Below are 19,695 nucleotides of genomic sequence, written 5' to 3'. Positions count from 1 at the left end.
GTCTCTCCCCCTGTGTGTGTGTGTCTCTCCCCCTGTGTGTGTGTGTGTGTCTCTCCCCCTGTGTGTGTGTGTGTGTCTCTCCCCCTGTGTGTGTGTGTGTCTCTCCCCTGTGTGTGTGTGTGTCTCTCCCCCTGTGTGTGTGTGTGTCTCTCCCCCTGTGTGTGTGTGTGTGTGTCTCTCCCCCTGTGTGTGTGTGTGTGTCTCCCCCTGTGTGTGTGTGTGTGTCTCTCCCCCTGTGTGTGTGTGTGTGTGTCTCTCCCCCTGTGTGTGTGTGTGTCTCTCCCCGTGTGTGTGTGTGTCTCTCCCCCTGTGTGTGTGTGTGTGTGTCTCTCCCCCTGTGTGTGTGTCTCTCCCCGTGTGTGTGTGTGTCTCTCCCCCTGTGTGTGTGTGTGTGTGTGTGTGTGTGTGTGTGTGTGTCTCTCCCCCTGTGTGTGTGTGTGTCTCTCCCCCTGTGTGTGTGTGTGTGTCTCTCCCCCTGTGTGTGTGTGTGTGTGTCTCTCCCCCTGTGTGTGTGTGTGTGTGTCTCTCCCCCTGTGTGTGTGTGTGTGTGTCTCTCCCCCTGTGTGTGTGTGTGTGTGTCTCTCCCCCTGTGTGTGTGTGTGTGTGTCTCTCCCCCTGTGTGTGTGTGTGTGTCTCTCCCCCTGTGTGTGTGTGTGTGTGTCTCTCCCCCTGTGTGTGTGTGTGTGTGTGTGTGTGTCTCTCCCCCTGTGTGTGTGTGTGTGTGTGTGTGTGTGTGTCTCTCCCCCTGTGTGTGTGTGTGTGTGTGTGTCTCTCCCCCTGTGTGTGTGTGTGTGTGTGTCTCTCCCCCTGTGTGTGTGTGTGTGTGTGTGTCTCTCCCCCTGTGTGTGTGTGTGTGTGTGTCTCTCCCCCTGTGTGTGTGTGTGTGTCTCTCCCCCTGTGTGTGTGTGTGTCTCTCCCCCTGTGTGTGTGTGTGTGTCTCTCCCCCTGTGTGTGTGTGTGTGTCTCTCCCCCTGTGTGTGTGTGTGTGTCTCTCCCCGTGTGTGTGTGTGTGTGTGTGTGTGTGTCTCTCCCCCTGTGTGTGTGTGTGTCTCTCCCCCTGTGTGTGTGTGTGTCTCTCCCCCTGTGTGTGTGTGTGTCTCTCCCCCTGTGTGTGTGTGTGTCTCTCCCCCTGTGTGTGTGTGTGTCTCGCCCCCTGTGTGTGTGTGTGTCTCTCCCCCTGTGTGTGTGTGTGTCTCTCCCCCTGTGTGTGTGTGTGTCTCTCCCCCTGTGTGTGTGTGTGTGTGTCTCTCCCCCTGTGTGTGTGTGTGTGTGTGTGTCTCTCCCCCTGTGTGTCTGTGTGTGTGTGTGACTCTCTCTGCCCCTCTTCCCCCCCCCCCCCCCCCCCCCCCCACCCCCCGTCCTCTCCTTTTAAGACGCACTTTAACTTCAAATTCTGAATACATCAGCGGTGTCGCACTTTGTCTGTTCGCCCTCTGATGTTTCACTACTTCTGAGATGCTGCACGAAAATAAATAGTTGGGGAAAGAGGAAAAAGAAAGAATGGAAGTGGGGGGAGGGAGGGAAGGAGAGAATCCAATTGTGGCGGAGAATAATCGAGAGAGAAGTTCCTAGAAAGAGCGCGAGGGTGGGATGCCACAGGCCAGCCTGTGTGGTGCCATCTTCATGTATTTGCCTGGGTGAAGTGGGTAAAGGCTGGCGAGGGAAGGCCGTTCAGTTGGCTGCTTTGACCCTGGGGTTTAGGAAGCTGGTGAGGTTCCCCAGATGGACACACTGCTTGTGCCTCACTAAATGGGAAGCGTGACCTGCCAGGGTTACTTTTAGCCTTTTATCTCCACCCTCTAATCTCTCAACCACCAAAATGTTTTCCAATTCCTGAAGAAATCTCGTCATATACTGATCTTTGAGATGTGGTGGCTGTGTGGTTTATGCTTGAACGGTTATTTTTCCACTGTTGCACGACAGCCCACAGGCCTGAGGCTTGCTGCCAGGCCTGCGGCCTACATGGCCAAGGGTTTGTATACGGAGACGGTGAGAGATCAGGAACATTATTAACCCCCAGCATGCATTCTGCTGAATCTGGTTCTCAATACTGGAGATTCATAGAATAGAATCCTTACAGTGCAGGAGGAGGCCTTTCGGCCCATCGAGTCTGCACCGACCGCAATCCCCTCCAGACCCTAATCCCATAACCCCACTTACTTACCGTGCTAATCCCCTGACCCGCGGGAGAATTTAGCACGGCCAATCAACCTAACCCGCAGGTCTTTCGGACTGTGGGGGGGGAAACCGGAGCACCCGGAGGAAACCCACGCAGACACGGGGAAAACGTGCAGACTCCACCCAGATGGTGACCCAAGCCGGGAATTGAACCCGTATTCTTTTGGATTAGTTGAAGAATTAAGAGCTGGGTGACGAGTGCCTGTACTGTGGCCAGTTTTACCTGAGCTTTGCGTCGAGTAAAGGCGTGTGAGGCAGAGACCTGGGAAGATGTCTTTTCTTTGGGCGATGGTGGAGAGAGAGAGAGAGAGACGGGCAGATTCATGGAATGCCCCTCGCTTCAGGGCTGTGTGTTTCTGCCACGGGTGTTGGTGTGAGTCCTGACCCTCAGATATCCAGGCACACGGGGATTGAATGTTTGTGGATGGGGTGCCAATCAAGCAGGGCTGCTTTGACCTGGATGGTGTCGAGCTTCTTGAGTGTTGTTGGAGCCGCACTCATCCAGGGAAGTGGAGAGTATTCCATCACACTCCTGACTTGAGCCTTGTAGATGGTGGACAGGCTTTGGCAAGTCGGGAGGTGAGTTACTCTCCGCAGGATTCCCAGCCTCTGGTCTGCTCTGGTAGCCACAGTATTTATATGGCTGGTCCATTTCAGTTTCTGGTCAATGGTAGCCCCCAAGGATGCTGATAGCGGGGGGATTCAGTGATAGCAACGCCATTGAATGTCATGGGACGTGGAGTGCTTCAGTATCTGAGGAGTCATGAATGATGCTGAACATTGTGCAATCATCAGCGAACATCCCCACTTCTGACCTTATCATAGAATCCTTACAGTGCAGAAGGAGGCCTTTCAGCCCATCGAGTCTGCACCGACCGCAATCCCACCCAGGCCCTATTCCCGTAACCCCACATATTTACCCTGCTAATCTCCTGACACTAGGGTCAATTTAGCACGGCCAATCAACCTAGCCCACACATCTTTCGGACGGTGGGAGGAAACCGGAGCACCCGGAGGAAACCCACGCAGACACGGGGGAGAATGTGTAATCTCCACGCAGACAGTGACCCCAAGCCGGGAATCGAACCCGGGTCCCTGGCGCTGTGAGGCAGCAGTGCTAACCCACTGTGCCACCATGCCGCCCCCTTATGACGGAGGGAAGGTCATTGATGAAATAGCTGAAGGTCTAGGACACGACCCTGAGGAACTCCGGCACTGATGTTCTGGGACTGAGATGATTGACGTCCAAAAGCAACACCCACAACCATCTTCCTCTGTGCCAGGTATGAGGTCAACCTCCTAGTGCAGAGTTTCGACTGATTCCCATTGATGCCAGTTTGGCTCGGGCTCCTTGATGCCACACGCGGTCAAATGCAGCCTTGATGTCAAGGGCAGTCACTCTCACTCTCCTCAGCTCTTTTGGACCTGTTTGAACCAAGGCTGTAATGAGGTCAGGAGCTGAGTGACCCTGGCGAAACCCAAATTGAGCCTCCGTTAGAATCATAGAATCCTACAGTGCAGAAGGAGGCCACTTGGCCCATCGAGTTGGCATGTTATAAATATTGAAGTTGTGCTAGAGTAGAATACATGCTTTAAATTGATAATTAAACAACTGGGGAAGACGTGGGAAATCATTGTAAGAATTTTTTAATTAATTCATGGGATGAGCACCTTGTCCTGGAACTGTGTGTCTCGCCAGGCCATTTCAGAGGGGCGGTTTAGAGTCAACCACATTGCTATGGATCTGGAGTCACATGTAGGCCAGACCGGGTAAGGATGGCAGATTTCCTAAAGGAAATTAGTGAACCAGATGGGTTTTTACAATGATCTCTATTACTAAGACTAGCTTTATATTCCTGATTTTATTATTTGTGAGGGTTTTTACGACAAAACTCAACCCACCATTGTCAGCCTGGTTTTATGAAGGGAAAGTTTTATGCTTGACAAACTTGCTCGAGTTTTTTGAGGGCATAACCAGCAAGATAGATAGTGGGGAACCTGTGGATGTGGTATATCTAGACTTCCAGTAGGTGTCTGACAAGGTGCCGCATAAAAGACTGATCCAGAAGGTGAGATCGCAGGGGATTGGAGGTGCGGTATTAGATTAGATTAAAGATTGGCTGACTGGCAGAAAGCAGAGGGTCAGGATAAATGGGTCCCTCTCTGGCTGGCGGAACCAGCGGAGTGCCGCAGGGGTCAGTCCTCGGACCGCAACTGTTTACAAGCTTTATGAATGCTCTGCAGGCAGGGACAGAGTGTAGTCTTGCAAAATTTGCGGATGATACTCAAATAGGTAGGAAAGCAGGCAGATAAGAGGAGATTAAGATTTTACAGGCGGATATAGATAGGCGAGAAGAATGGGCCAAGATCTGGCAGATGGAGTTTAATGTGGGTAAGTGTGAGGTTATCCATCGTTAAAAGGCAAATTCTTACGAATTGGAAAGCAGATTCCAAATGCGTCCGGGTAGAGGGATCTGGGTGTCTTTGTTCGTGAATCGGAGAATGTCGGTATGTAGGTTCAACACATAATGACAAAGGCAATTGCCATTTATTGCCAAGGGACTGGAGTATAAAAGTAGAGAAGTGCGGTTGCAATTGTGTCGGGTGTTGGTGAGACCACATCTGGAGTATTGTGTGCAGTGTTGGTCTCCTTATTGGAGGAAGGATGTGGTGGCATTGGAGGCAGTTCAGAGGAGGTTCACCAGATTGATTCCGGGGATGAAGGGATTGCCGTATGAGGAGAGATTAAACAGTTTGGGGCTTGTACTCGCTGGAAGTTAGAAGGATGAGAGGGAATCTGATCAAGGTATATAAAATTTAAAAAGGGATCAAATGTTTCCTCTTGTGGGGCAATCTGGAACAAGAGGGTTACAGGTATAGGTTGAGAGGCGGTAGTTTTAAAACTGGGATGAGGAGGACGGAGAAATTCTTGATAATGGACTCTAGTAACTTCCCCAGTCCCGACGTTAGGCTCACTGGTCTATAGTTCCCTGTTTTCTCTCTCCCTCCCGTTTTGAATAGCGTGCTTACATTAGCTACCCTCCAATCTGTAGGAACTAGTCCAAAGTATTTTGGAAAATAATCACCAATGGATCTACTATTTCCAGGGCCATTTCCTTAAGCACTCTGGGATGAAGGTTATCAGGACCTGGAGATTTATCCACCTTCAATCCCACCAATTTTCCCAAAACCATTTCTCTACTAATGCTGATTTCCTCCAGCTTCTCACTAAAACATCTTTAATCAGCCATGAAACTCCACCACCTTTTCCTGGAAACAAAATGCTGATAATACTCTTCAGGTCAGATAGCAGAGCTGAGGTTTCATGTTGCAGCTTGCGTGGGTGATGTTGATTGAGTGATAAGTATGAGCTAGACCGGTGGAGAGAACTCATATTCCACTAGTTTGGGCAGCACGGTGGCACAGTGGTTAGCACTGCTGCCTCTCAGCGCCAGGGACACGTGTTCGATTCCCGGCTTGGGTCACTGTGCGGAGTTTGCACGTTCTCCCCCGTGTCTGCGTGGGTTTCCTCCGGGTGCTCCGGTTTCCTCCCACAGCCCGAAAGACGTGCTGGTTAGGGTGCATTGGCCGTGCTAAATTCTCTCTCCGTGTACCCGAACAGGTGCTGGATGGAGTGTGGCGACTCAGGGATTTTCACAGTAACTTCATTGCAGTGTTAATGTCAGCCGACTTGTGACACTAATAAATAAACCTCAAAAAAAACCAAAGCTTTTAACGCCTCTTCTGAAGTGCGACAGTTGTTCGATGCTTCACTGGGAGTGTAGGCCCGGATTTTCCTGCTTGAAACCCTGGAGTGGGGCTTGAAGCCACAACCTGTGACTCGGAGATGTGCGCCGTCTACAGAGCCCCGGCTGGTTTACCCAGTATTTATCGGTGGTGCAGCAGCGCCCCCTTCCCCAGCCTTTCTCTCGGCTGTGTCTCTGTGTCTGCCCCTGTGACTGGTGTCACCCAATCTCTCGTGGATTAGCGGCTTCTCTTGAAGTGGAAACGGCCAGCGTGGGGAAATCCTGTGTTGCGTGAGGTGAGGGGAGGGGGGTGTTCCAGGAGAGGGTACATGCGAGGCGTCTCTCCCTGTTTACATCCTTGAAAATCCCCCCAGTCGCCACACTCCGGCATGTGTTCGGGTCAATGCACCCTAACCAGCACGTCTTTCGGACAGTGGGAGGAAACCGGAGCACCCGGAGGAAACCCATGCAGACACGGGGAGAACGTGCAGACTCTGCACAGACAGTGACCCCAGCCGGGAATCGAACCCGGGTCCCTGGTGCTGTGAGGCAGCACTGTGACACTGTGCCCTGATTTTAGATGGGGTAGGTTGGTGGGCAGGAGGGTTGAGGGTGTAGAATTAGGTGGCATTGCCACCTTTATGCACTCCTTCCCCTCATGTATTTACCCCTCCCCACCCTGAGTGTTGCATGTACCCCTTACCCGGGATGGAAGGGTTGTCTCATCCTGAGCTGGTTAACACCGTAATGGCCATTTAATGGGACTTCCTGTTTAAGATTCTCATTCAAATTATGCGTGTCAGTGTCTGATCCTATTAATCAGGCGAATCAGGTTCAGGGAGAGTAAGCAGATGTGCAGTGCCAGACATTTACAGGGGATGTTTTTCGATACACCATCCATGGTTAACTAATAAAAGTTAATGATAGTGTCGGACCGAAGCATATAATGGTGCAAAGCTGAGTGGCAGGTTAGAAGACTGGGCAAAATATAAAGTAAGAAGTCTAACAACACCAGGTTAAAGTCCAACAGGTTTATTTGGTCCAAATAAACCTGTTGGACTTTAACCTGGTGTTGTTAGACTTCTTACTGTGTCTACCCCAGTCCAACACCGGCATCTCCACATCAAAATATAAAGAACAGCAAAAAATGGCTAAAAGATTAATGAGGAGGGAAAAATTAGTACGAGAAAGCGAGCTAGAAATATGAAAACAGATGAGACATTCTATTGATATATTTACAAAAGATTTAACTAAGTTAGCATTGCTCCAATAGCAAGTGAGTGTGGGGAGTTAGTAATGGCAAATAAGGAGATGGCAGATAAATTGTGTCCGTTTGACTGGAACATCCCAGAAATAAGAAATTGGTTCATTAACCCCGGCCCCAACAATCTTCAGCTGCTTCATCAATGACCACCTTTCCTTCATAAGGTCAGGAGTGGGGATGTTCGCCGATGATTGCACAATGTTCACCATTCGCCACTCCTCAGATACTGAAACAGTCCATGTTCAAATGCAGCAACCTCTGGACAATATCCAGACTTGGGCTGGCAAGTGGCAAATAACATTCACACCACACAAGTTTTCTTTTATTCATCCGTGGGACATGGGCGTCGCTGGGTCAGCATTTATTGCCCATCCCTAGTTGCCCGAGTTGAGAGTCAACCCCATTGCTGTGGCTCTGGAGTCACATGTAGGCCAGACCGGGTAAGGACGGCAGATTTCCTTCCCTAAAGGGACATTAGCGAACCCGGATGGGTTTTTCCGACAATGGTTTCATGGTCATCAGTAGATTCCTAATTCTAGATATTTTTTATTGAATTCAAATCACACCATCTGCCGTGACGGGATTCGAACCCCGGTCCCAGAACATTCACTGAATTTCTGGATCAATAGTCCAACGATAATACCACTAAGCCAATGACCATCTAAGTTTAAAGTTTATTTATTAGTGTCACAAGTAGGCTTACATTAACACTGCAATGAAGTTACTGTGAAAATCCCCTAGTCGCCACACTCCGGCGCCTGTTCGGGTACACTGAGGGAGAATTAGCACGGCCAATGCACCTAACCAGCACGTCTTTCGGACTGTGGGAGGAAACTGGAGCACCCGGAGGAAACCCACGCAGACACGGGGAGAATGTGCAAACTCCACACAGACAGTGACCCAAGCCGGGAATCGAACCCGGGTCCCTGGCGCTGTGAGGCAGCAATGCTAACCACTGTACCACCATGCTGCCCTCTAACAAAAGAGGGTCTAATGATGAAATAATCTCCCCTTGCCTGGATGGGGGCAGCTCCAACAACACTCGAGAAGCTTGAAACCACCCAGGACAAAGCTTGATCCACAAACATTCACTCCTCCACCACTGACACAGCATCAGCAACCAAGGCTCCTTAGGCAGCACCTTCCCAACCCATGAGCGCCACCCTCTAGTGGGGTAAGAGCCACAGAAGAGTGGGAACACCACCCCCTGGAGGTTCTCCTCTGGCCGTTCCTTCACTGTCACTGGGACCAAATCCTGAAATCCCCTCCCTAACAGCACTGTGGGTGTACATACAGAGTAAGGAGTCTAACAACACCAGGCAAACCTGTTGCACTTTAGAACATAAGAACATAAGAAATAGGAGCAGGAGTAGGCCATCTAGCCCCTCGAGCCTGCCCCGCCATTCAATAAGATCATGGCTGATCTGACGTGGATCAGTACCACTTACCCGCCTGATCCCCATAACCCTTAATTCCCTTACCGCTCAGGAATCCATCCATCCGCGCTTTAAACATATTCAGCGAGGTAGCCTCCACCACCTCAGTGGGCAGAGAATTCCAGAGATTCACCACCCTCTGGGAGAAGAAGTTCCTCCTCAACTCTGTCCTAAACCGACCCCCCTTTATTTTGAGGCTGTGTCCTCTAGTTTTAACTTCCTTACTAAGTGGAAAGAATCTCTCCGCCTCCACCCTATCCAGCCCCCGCATTATCTTATAAGTCTCCATAAGATCCCCCCTCATCCTTCTAAACTCCAACGAGTACAAACCCAATCTCCTCAGCCTCTCCTCATAATCCAAACCCCTCATCTCCGGTATCAACCTGGTGAACCTTCTCTGCACTCCCTCCAATGCCAATATATCCTTCCTCATATAAGGGGACCAATACTGCACACAGTATTCCAGCTGCGGCCTCACCAATGCCCTGTACAGGTGCATCAAGACATCCCTGCTTTTATATTCTATCCCCCTCGCAATGTAGGCCAACATCCCATTTGCCTTCTTGATCACCTGTTGTACCTGCAGACTGGGCTTTTGCGTCTCATGCACAAGGACCCCCAGGTCCTTTTGCACGGTAGCATGTTTTAATTTGTTTCCATTGGGATAGTAATCCCATTTGTTATTATTTCCTCCAAAGTGTATAACCTCGCATTTATCAACGTTATACTCCATTTGCCATATCCTCGCCCACTCACTCAGCCTGTCCAAATCTCTCTGCAGATCTTCTCCGTCCTCCACACGATTCACTTTTCCACTTATCTTTGTGTCGTCTGCAAACTTCGTTACCCTACACTCCGTCCCCTCCTCCAGATCATCTATATAAATGGTAAATAGTTGCGGCCCGAGTACCGATCCCTGCGGCACGCCACTAGTTACCTTCCTCCAACCGGAAAAACACCCATTTATTCCGACTCTTTGCTTCCTGTCGGATAGCCAGTCCCCAATCCACTTTAACACACTACCCCCAACTCCGTGTGCCCTAATCTTCTTCAGCAGCCTTTTATGGGGCACCTTATCAAACGCCTTTTGGAAATCCAAAAACACCGCATCCACCGGTTCTCCTCCATCAACCGCCCTAGTCACATCTTCATAAAAATCCAACATGTTCGTCAAGCACGACTTTCCCCTCATGAATCCATGCTGCGTCTGATTGATCGAACCATTTCTATCCAGATGCCCTGCTATCTCCTCTTTAATAATGGATTCCAGCATTTTCCCTACTACAGATGTTAAGCTGACCGGCCTATAGTTACCCGCCTTTTGTCTCCTTCCTTTTTTAAACAGTGGCATAACATTAGCCGTTTTCCAATCAACCGGCACTACCCCAGAATGCAACGAGTTTTGATAAATAATCACTAACGCATCCACTATTACCTCTGACATTTCTTTCAATACCCTGGGATGCATTCCATCCGGACCCGGGGACTTGTCCACCTTCAGTCCCATTAGTCTACCTAGCACTGCCTCTCTGGTAACATTAATTGTATTAAGTATTTCTCCTGCTGCCAACCCTCTATCGTTAATATTTGGCAAACTATTTGTGTCCTCCACCGTGAAGACCGACACAAAAAACTTATTTAAAGACTCAGCCATATCCTCATTTCCCACTATTAACTCCCCCCTCTCGTCCTCCAAGGGTCCAACATTCACTCTAGCCACTCTATTCCTTTTTATATATTTATAAAAACTTTTACTATCATTTTTTATATTAATTGCTAGCCTAGCTTCATAGTCTATCCTTCCTTTCTTTATGGCTTTCTTAGTCTCTCTTTGTTGTTTCTTAAATTTTTCCCAATCACTTGTTTCTCCACTATTTTTGGCCACTCTGTACGCAGCTGTTTTTATTTTAATACTCTCCTTTATTTCCTTCGTTATCCACGGCTGGTTCTCCCTTTTCTTACAATCCTTGTTTTTTGCTGGAATATATTTTTGCTGAGAACTGAAAAGGATCTCCTTAAAAATCCTCCACTGTTCCTCAGCTATCCTACCTGCCAGCCTGCTCTCCCAGTCTACCTTAGCCAATTCATCCCTCATCCTATCATATTTCCCTCTGTTCAAACAGAGGACACTGGTTTGGGACCAAACTTTCTCCTCTTCCATCTGAATCAGAAATTCGACCATATTGTGGTCACTAGACCCAAGAGGGTCCTTCACAATAAGATCCTTAATTCTACCTACCTCGTTACACAATACCAGATCCAAAATAGCTCGTTCCCTCGTCGGTTCCGTAACATGCTGTTCAAGGAAACTATCCCGACAGCATTCTAAGAACTCTTCCTCCATTCCACCCTTACCGACTTGAGTCTGCCAGTCAATGTGCATGTTGAAGTCCCCCATGATTATTGCCGTTCCGTTTTTACACGCATCCCTTATCTGCTTGTTTATAGCCCTCCCTACCTCAACATTATTATTTGGGGGCCTATATACCACACCTACTAGTGTCTTTCTCCCTCTACTATTCCTCATCTCTACCCATAATGATTCCACGTTTTGTTCCTCAGAGCCTATGTCCTCCCTCAGTACTACCCTGATATTATCTCTTATTAATAGCGTGACCCCACCACCTTTTCCTTCCTGTCTATTCTTCCTAAACGCCTGATACCCCAGGATATTCATCTCCCAGTCCTGGTCACCTTTCAGCCACGTTTCTGTAATGGCCACTAGATCGTACCCACTCGTGCTGATTTGCACCATCAACTCATTTACCTTGTTCCGAATGCTTCGTGCATTCAGGCAAAGTGTCCTTATTCCAGCTTTTATCTGGACCCGCTTTGATGAGTCGCGAACACCCTCTCCCTCTACTCCCTTATCTAAATTACCGCCTTCATTCACTTGCACCCTCTCCTCTACCATTAATTTTGTAATTCCCCTTACCCCTGCATCCTCCCCCCCCCCCCCCCATCAATTAGTTCCTTGATCCTAGTCAACTCTTCTAGCTCCCGTCCCCCCAACCTATCTAGTTTAAATTCTCCCCAGTAGCCTTAGCCAACCTACCGGCCAGGATATTGGTCCCCCTGTGATTCAAGTTCCACCCGTTTTTTGTATACAGATCACCCCTGCCCCTAAAGAGGTCCCAATGGTCCAGGAACCTGAATCCCTGCCCCCTGCACCAGTCCCTCAGCCACACATTCATCTTCCACCTCACTCCATTCCTGCCCTCACCTTCCCGTGGCACAGGCAGTAATCCTGAGATTACTACCTTTGCTTTCCTCTTTCTCAGCTGTCTCCCTAATTCCCTGTACTCCCTTTTCATGACCCCTTCTCCCTTCCTACCCCCATCAGCGGTACCAATATGTACCGCTACCTCAGGCTCCTCTCCCTCCCACCTCAGGATTTCCGGGACCCGACTAGCGACATCCTGGATCCTGGCCCCAGGGAGGCAGACCACCATGCGAGAATCCCGCCTACCTCCGCAGAAACGCCTGTCTGTCCCCTTCACCATCGAGTCCCCAATTAATACCGCCTTCCTCCTCTTTTCCTTAGCCCTCTGAGTTACAGGGCTGGACTCCACTGCGGAGACACGGCCACTGCTGCTTCCCCCAGGCGGCTGTCCCCCCCAGCAGTACTCAAGCAGGAGTACTTGTTGTGCAGGGGCAAATCCACCGGGGTGCTCTCAACCACCCTAGCCTTACCCTTCCTGGCCGTCACCCACTTGGCCTCCTCCCGTGGCCCTGGTGTGACCACCTGATGATAGCTCTTGTCTATCACCTCCTCATTCTCCCTCATCAGCCGAAGATCCTCGAGCTGTAGTTCCAGCTCCCTAACACGGTCCCTCAGGAACCGCAGCTCGACACACCCCTCACAGATGTGGATGTCCGGGAGGCCAGATGCCTCCAGGACCTCCCACATCCTACACTGGGAACAACACACGGGTTTCACACTCATACTGGACACTTTATGTCAAGTTAGACAGTGAAAAGTTAATAAGAATGTAAGGAAACAAAAACTCACCCCTGCTCGTCCAAGCCCTGTGAGCCAAAGCCCTGACAGCTCACTCAACTTCCCACTCACTCAGCTGCCCGCTACGATGCTGCCCGCTCTATACTTTGGTGCACTTTTAAACCCTCCAAAAACTTCCCCAGGCCTCTCCTGGCCCTACTTCCGGTTTTGAAAAAAACCTCCGATTTTAAACCCAAAATTAACTGAAAAAATAAATAATTAATTAAAGTCAGAAAACCCACTCTCTTACCCTCAGCCTGCTCCTGGGAACAATGAAGCTGAACCTCCAAGGTAAGCCCTTTTTAAATCCTCCAAAAACTTCCCCAGGCCTCTCCTGGCCCTACTTCCGGTAAGGAGTCTAACCTGGTGTTAGACTCCTTACTGTGTTTACCCCAGTCCAACGCCGGCATCTCCACATCATGGCGTACATTCAGCACAGGGACTGCAGCGATTCAAGAAGGCAGCTCACCATCACCAGTCAGGGATGGGCAATAAAGCTGGCGCCTAAATCTCAAAAAAATGATGATAAAATAGTGGATGGAGGGAAGACTACCGAAGATTCCAATCACTGGGGATGTGGCACTGAGCGAAGTGTTAAAAGCTTTGTTAAAAATTTATTTATTTGTCATAAGTAAGGCTTACGTTAACACTGCAATGAAGTTACTGTGCAGTTCCCCTAGACGTCACAATCGGTTTTGGAAGGGGCAAGGTGCTATAGAAAGGCAGCCCCACCTTTGTCCTGGGGGAAGATAAACGCCATCGCCAAGTGGCTGGGTTGAATGGGGAAGGAGACACGGGTTGAATGGGGAAGGAGACACGGGTTGAAGAGGGAGCAGCATTTGCTGGTTTGTGAATCAGTCTGCCCTTTGGGGTTTGTTTGGCTTTGTGAGAAACGTGGTTTGTTGTCGGTGGGAGTTTAACTCTCCCGGCTGGGCAGCTGGCAAGTCAGGCGGCCCAGCCCTCAGTGCAGGCAGAGACTGCGAGTGTGTCGATGAGAGGGACTAATTTGCTGTTGAATTCTTTCTGCCAGTCTCCTGTCCCCTCCCTGCGGGGGTGCCTGTGCCCCAGCAGAGACTGCAATGTAAATAATGCCCCTCCCCGCTACTCACACCAGCCTGTGTGGGGGGAGGGGGAAGGTTGACTTGAAATTGAGAGTTTCTTAATCACTGTCCATGGTTCACTCTCTCTCTATCACTCACACTTTCTCTCTCTCCCTCGCCCCCCTTCCCTCGCCCCCCTTCCCTCACCCCCCTCCCTCACCCCCGGGCGGGGCCCCCCCCTCTCTCGGGCCGCGCACTCACATAGAAACATAAGCAATAGGAGCAGGTGGAGGCCATTCGGCCCTTTGAGCCTGCTCCGCCATTCATTCTGAACCTGGCTGATCATCCAACTCCATTATCCGTGCCCGCCTTCCCCTCATATCCTTTGATCCCATTCGCCCCAAGAGTCGTATCCAGCTTCTTCTGGAATACCTTCAATGTTTTGGCATCAACTACTTCCTGTGGTAATGAATTCCACAGGCTCACCAGTCTTTGGGTGAAGAAATGTCTCCTCACCTCCGTCTTAAATGGTCTACCCCAAATCCTCAGACTGTGACTCCTGGTTCTGGACTCCCCCACCATCGGGAACATCCTCCCTGCATCTAACCTGTCTAGTCCTGTTAGAATTTTATAGTTTCTGTGAGATTCCCTCTCGTTCACCCTCCAGTGAATATTACCCTAACCGACTCGATCTCTCCTCGTACGCCCCCACACCCCATGAATCAGACTGGTGAACCTTTAGTGCACTCCAAGATCCCACGAGCCGCAGGTATGACAATGACCAGATGGCCTGTGAGAATGAGGTTGGTTGCGGGGGTAAATATTGACCAGGGCACCGGCGTGCAAAGGTGGCCAATTCCCCCTCCACCAACTGTGCCCACGGTCACCAGAGAATCCTGCCCATCGATTTGGGGGGGGGGGGAAAAATATCCCTGTGCAAGAAGTTTGCTCCCCACAACACGAGGAAGTTTATCACCAGCTGTGTTGTCGCCTCGATGCGGAAACCCTTCAGTGGCATCAGAGATTTGGCAAGGGCCCCTTGCCTTGGGCTATCTGGCTGACCCTCGTGCTTGCCCTTTGACCTGGAAGCAGAAAGCAGCATGGCGCGAGGCAGAGACACGTAGGCCTCAGCAGGACCTTTTAACGAGCAGCAGATGTGGGAAGTGTTAGTTAACCTCGTGCCTCCCCCGGGGTTTAGAAGAATGAGAGATGATCTTTTCGAAACATCTCAAATTCTCGACAGGGCCGCTGCTGCGATGTTGTTTCCCCTGGCAGCAGAGTCTGGAACAAGAGGCCACAGTCGCAGGATAAAGGGGGGAGAGGCGGCCATTTTGATTGAGATTAGGAAATATTTCTTCTCACACCAGGTTGTGAATCTTTGGAATTCTTGACCTCAGAAGGCTGTACAATACTCGGTCCTGGAGCATGTTCAAGACAGATCTGTGAGTTTTAAAGGAAATAATTGAAACGGGGATAGTGCAGAAAGGTGGAGTTGAGGAGAAGGATCAGCCTTGATCTCATTGAATGGCATAGAATGCTTGAGGGGGGCCACATGGCCTCCTCCATATTTTGTTCATAGAATCATACAATCCCGACAGTGCAGAAGGAGGCCATTCAGCCCATCGAGCCTGTACCGACCGCTAGCCCCCCTGACACCAAGGGGCAATATGGCCAATCCACCTAACCTGCACATCTTTGGAGTGTGGGAGGAAACCGGAGTGCCCAGAGGAAACCCACGCAGACATGGGGAGAACGTGCAAACTCCACACAGACAGTGACCCGAGGCTAGAATTGAACCCGGGTCCCTGGCGCTGTGAGGCAACAGTGCTAACCACTGTGCCTGCCTATATGAGAAAATAATAAGGGGGCGGGAGAGCTTTTTGCAGGGCATTTGCTGCCAATAATTACCCTGTTTAAAAACAGGCCACTTGGCCCAAGCACACTGCTGAGTTGTGTGGGGCAGCGTGGCCCCCATTTCAGTCCCTGGGTTTGGTTGTGGGTGGTAATCCCCTGGTGTGTGTTGCCTCCACCCACCCCCCCTCACTTTGATTAAGGGGGGGACGATTGAACCTGAGAACTGCCCCTTCTGTTGGATGTTTGAGTCAGGCTGGTGTACGTGACTGGCAAGGACAGGGAGTGTGTTCCAACTGCGGTTGAATAGCCCATCAGGACTTGCTGCTCGGGCCTGCAGAAGGTTCTGAGCTGCCCAGAGGGAAGAGCTTTGGAAGAATGTCACATAAAGCAATGCAGATTGAGGAGAGAAGCTGGAGAGGGGGGGAGGGGAGGAATGGATGAGAGATGGGGTAACGGGGGGTGGGTTTAGGGAACTGTGGGAGGCGCGCACTGTGCAATCTTCATTTGTCCCAGCTCTGTGTGTGCACATGCGTGTGTCTGTTATAGAAAATATACACGCAGCTCACAATCTCCACTGCCCTGAGGGAGAAGTGTCTGTTTGAGTTTGAGCCTGTTTGGTGATTTTATCCAGTAAGAGTTTTAACAACACCAGGTTAAAGTCCAACAGGTTTATTTGGTAGCAAATACCATTAGCTTTCGGAACACTGCGCCGCTCCGAAAGCTCATGGCATTTGCTACCAAATAAACCTGTTGGACTTTAACCTGGTGTTGTTAACTCTTACTGTGTTTACCCCAGTCCAACGCCGGCATCTCCACATGGTGATTTTATCACCAGGCGTTGGCAAGCCGCAGTGCGTCTGGGTACAATCTGCCTCTGGCACAACGCCCTGACAAGTGTTTGCAAATCTCTGCACTGTTTGAATGTCTGTTTGACTGCTTTCAGCCCTGCAATACCCCAGGCCTGTGGCACAGGCTGTCCCTCCTCCCGGCCCCCTGGCAATGCCCCAGGCCTGTGACACAGGCTGTCCATCCTCCTGGCCCCCTGGCAATGCCCCAGGCCTGTGGCACAGGCTGTCCATCCTCCTGGCCCCCTGGCAATGCCCCAGGCCTGTGGTGCAGGCTCCTCTCTCCTGGCACCCCCCCGGCAATGCCCCAGGCCTGTGGCGCAGGCTCCTCCCTCCTGGCCCCCCTGGCAATGCCCCGGGCCTGTGGCACAGGCTGTCACTCCTGGCCCCCCCCCGGCAATGCCCCAGGCCTGTGGTGCAGGCTCCTCCCTCCTGGCCCCCCCGGCAATGCCCCGGGCCTGTGGCACAGGCTGTCCCTCCCGCTGGCTGTGTTTTGGTTTGCCAGGCTCTGACACAGCAGTTTCCCTCCTGCCGGTTGGCCACCTTTCCGAACAGGCTGGGTGCACCGAGTTCACCCTGATCCCTGGAGGCCATTTACACCCCGGCACCCTTCCCTAAAGGACATTAGTGAACCAGATGGGTTTTTCCGACAATCGCCAATGGTTTATGGTCATCATTAGACTTTTACTCTTAACTGGTATTTAACTTGTAATTGGTATTTGGACCCTGCTCCCCGGAGTATTATCCCGGCTTTCTGGATTATTTGTCCAATGGAAATACCATTTTGCCACTGACTATAAAGGTTCAACAGCTATTGGTAACAGTTCTGAACAATGTTGCTGAGACATTGTTTACATCCTGGCTGCTTCGTCTTTCCTGGGATGTGGGTGTCACTGACTGGACCAGCATTTGCTACCCATTCCTAATTACCCCACGTTTGTGTGCGGGCGGGCGGGCCTGTGTGTGTGCGGGCGGGGGGGGCCTGTGTGTGGGCGGGCGGGGGGGGCCTGTGTGTGGGCGGGTGGGGGGGGCCTGTGTGTGGGCGGGTGGGCGGGGCCTGTGGGCGGGTGGGCGGGGCCGGCCTGTGTGTGGGTGGGCAGGCCGGCCTGTGTGCGTGCGGGTGGGCGGGCGGGCCTGTGTGCGTGCGGGTGGGCGGGCGGGCCTGTGTGCGTGCGGGTGGGCGGGCGGGCCTGTGTGCGTGCGGGCGGGCGGGCCTGTGTGCGTGCGGGTGGGCGGGCGGGCCTGTGTGCGTGCGGGTGGGCGGGCGGGCCTGTGTGCGTGCGGGTGGGCGGGCCTGTGTGCGTGCGGGCGGGCGGGGCCTGTGCGGGCGGGGCCTGTGTGCGGGCGGGCGGGGCCTGTGTGCGGGCGGGCGGGGCCTGTGTGCGGGCGGGCGGGGCCTGTGCGGGTGGGCGGGGCCTGTGTGTGTGCGGGCGGGCGGGGCCTGTGTGCGGGCGGGCGGGGCCTGTGTGCGGGCGGGCGGGGCCTGTGTGCGGGCGGGCGGGGCCTGTGCGGGTGGGCGGGGCCTGTGTGCAGGGCGGGCGGGCCTGTGTGCATGCGGGCGGGCCTGTGTGCGGGCAGGGCGGGCCTGCGGGGCCTGTGTGCGGGCGGGCGGGCCTGTGTGCGGGCGGGCCTGTGTGTGTGCGGGCGGGGGGGGCCTGTGTGCGTGCGGGCGGGGGGGGCCTGTGTGCGTGCGGGCGGGGGGGGCCTGTGTGCGTGCGGGCGGGCGGGGCCTGTGTGCGTGCGGGCGGGCGGGGCCTGTGTGCGGGCGGGCGGGGCCTGTGCAGGCGGGCGGGGCCTGTGTGCAGGCGGGCGGGCCTGTGTGCGGGTGGGCGGGCCTGTGTGCGTTAATGTAAGCCTTTCTTGTGACTACTTAATAAAGTTTAACAGTAAGTGCTCTGTCCTGTGTACAGGTGTGTTTGTTGTGTGCTGGACTCCGGGGCTGGTGGTGCTGCTACTGGATGGCGTGGATTGCAAGAGCTGTGATATTCTGGAGGTGGAGAAGTACTTTCTGCTCCTCGCCGAGCTCAACTCCTTAATCAACCCGTTCATCTACTCCTACCGGGACGAGGAGATGATGCAGACCTTCCGGCAAATTCTCTGCTTCCCATGCCGGCAGAACATCAAGTGCCAGGACCCGATCAAATCTCACATCCTGATGCAGCACATGCTGCAGCCAACCCATCGAGCCTCGACATCACACGACAGCTCCACCGTGTAGGGCAGGAACGCTGCTGCCTGTCGCAGCCTCCAGGGCTCCCCCTTCACCCACTCCCAGTGGTCACCCCGGGACACAGAATGGGACAGGATGACCCGATCCCTCGCGAGGTGGAACTATTCCAGAGACCCGCTTTTGTTTTGAGACTGCGTTGGGTTTGGTTTGGTTGTGGCGAGGTGGGTCGTGTGGAGGGTGTGGGGTCGTCGAGAGGCCTTCGCCAGTTGGCCTTCCGCCTCCTGAGGGAATCAGTCAGCCCCCCCCGGAGCGCCCAGTCTCGGATTGGACTGAGCCACAGCTGAGGGATTCTTCCCAGTGGCTCCACCTGGGATTTGTGTTTTCCTGGCAGGGTCGTTTCCCTCCCGCCCCTTCCCTTGGGAAAAACTGGGCTCTCTTTCCCGTTCTCCTGAACCCAGGGTCCGAGAAAGAAGCCAGTGTCCGTCCAATCAGGAGAGCCATGCCAGTCTCGCCCTCCCTTCCCTTCTCGCCCCTCCCCCCCCCCCCCTTTCTCAGCCCCACTCCTCCCCCCCCCCCCTTTCTCAGCCCCACTCCTCCCCCCCCCCCCTTTCTCAGCCCCACTCCTCCCCCCCCCCCCTTCTCAGCCCCACTCCTCCCCCCCCCCTTTCTCAGCCCCACTCCTCCCCCCCCCCCTTTCTCAGCCCCACTCCTCCCCCCCCCCCCTTTCTCAGCCCCACTCCTCCCCCCCCCCCCCCTTTCTCAGCCCCACTCCTCCCCCCCCCTTTCTCAGCCCCACTCCTCCCCCCCCCCCCCTTCTCAGCCCCACTCCTCCCCCCCCCCTTTCTCAGCCCCACTCCTCCCCCCCCCTTTCTCAGCCCCACTCCTCCCCCCCCCTTTCTCAGCCCCACTCCTCCCCCCCCCTTTCTCAGCCCCACTCCTCCCCCCCCTTTCTCAGCCCCACTCCTCCCCCCCCCTTTCTCAGCCCCACTCCTCCCCCCCCCTTTCTCAGCCCCACTCCTCCCCCCCCCTTTCTCAGCCCCACTCCTCCCCCCCCCTTTCTCAGCCCCACTCCTCCCCCCCCTTTCTCAGCCCCACTCCTCCCCCCCCCTTTCTCAGCCCCACTCCTCCCCCCCCCTTTCTCAGCCCCACTCCTCCCCCCCCC

General features: G+C 53.1%; 1 protein-coding gene across 2 annotated transcripts in view; it reads left to right on the top strand.

The window, feature by feature from the left end:
• LOC144507540 (lysophosphatidic acid receptor 1-like) overlaps positions 1-18,953 on the top strand; it is a 70,719-nt gene extending 51,766 nt beyond the window's left edge. For both annotated transcript variants that reach the window (XM_078234680.1, XM_078234679.1), the window contains exon 3: positions 18,274-18,953. In XM_078234680.1, the coding sequence (XP_078090806.1) occupies positions 18,274-18,581 (308 nt within the window). In that variant the 3' untranslated portion in view covers positions 18,582-18,953. The remainder of the gene's footprint in view (positions 1-18,273) is intronic.
• Positions 18,954-19,695: the final 742 nt, after the last annotated feature.

This window comes from Mustelus asterias, chromosome 19, assembly GCF_964213995.1.
Source record: "Mustelus asterias chromosome 19, sMusAst1.hap1.1, whole genome shotgun sequence".
NCBI classification, from domain to species: Eukaryota; Metazoa; Chordata; class Chondrichthyes; order Carcharhiniformes; family Triakidae; genus Mustelus; species Mustelus asterias.
The sequence above is the reverse complement of the archived record's forward strand: the minus strand, read 5'-3'. Positions and strand labels throughout refer to the sequence as shown.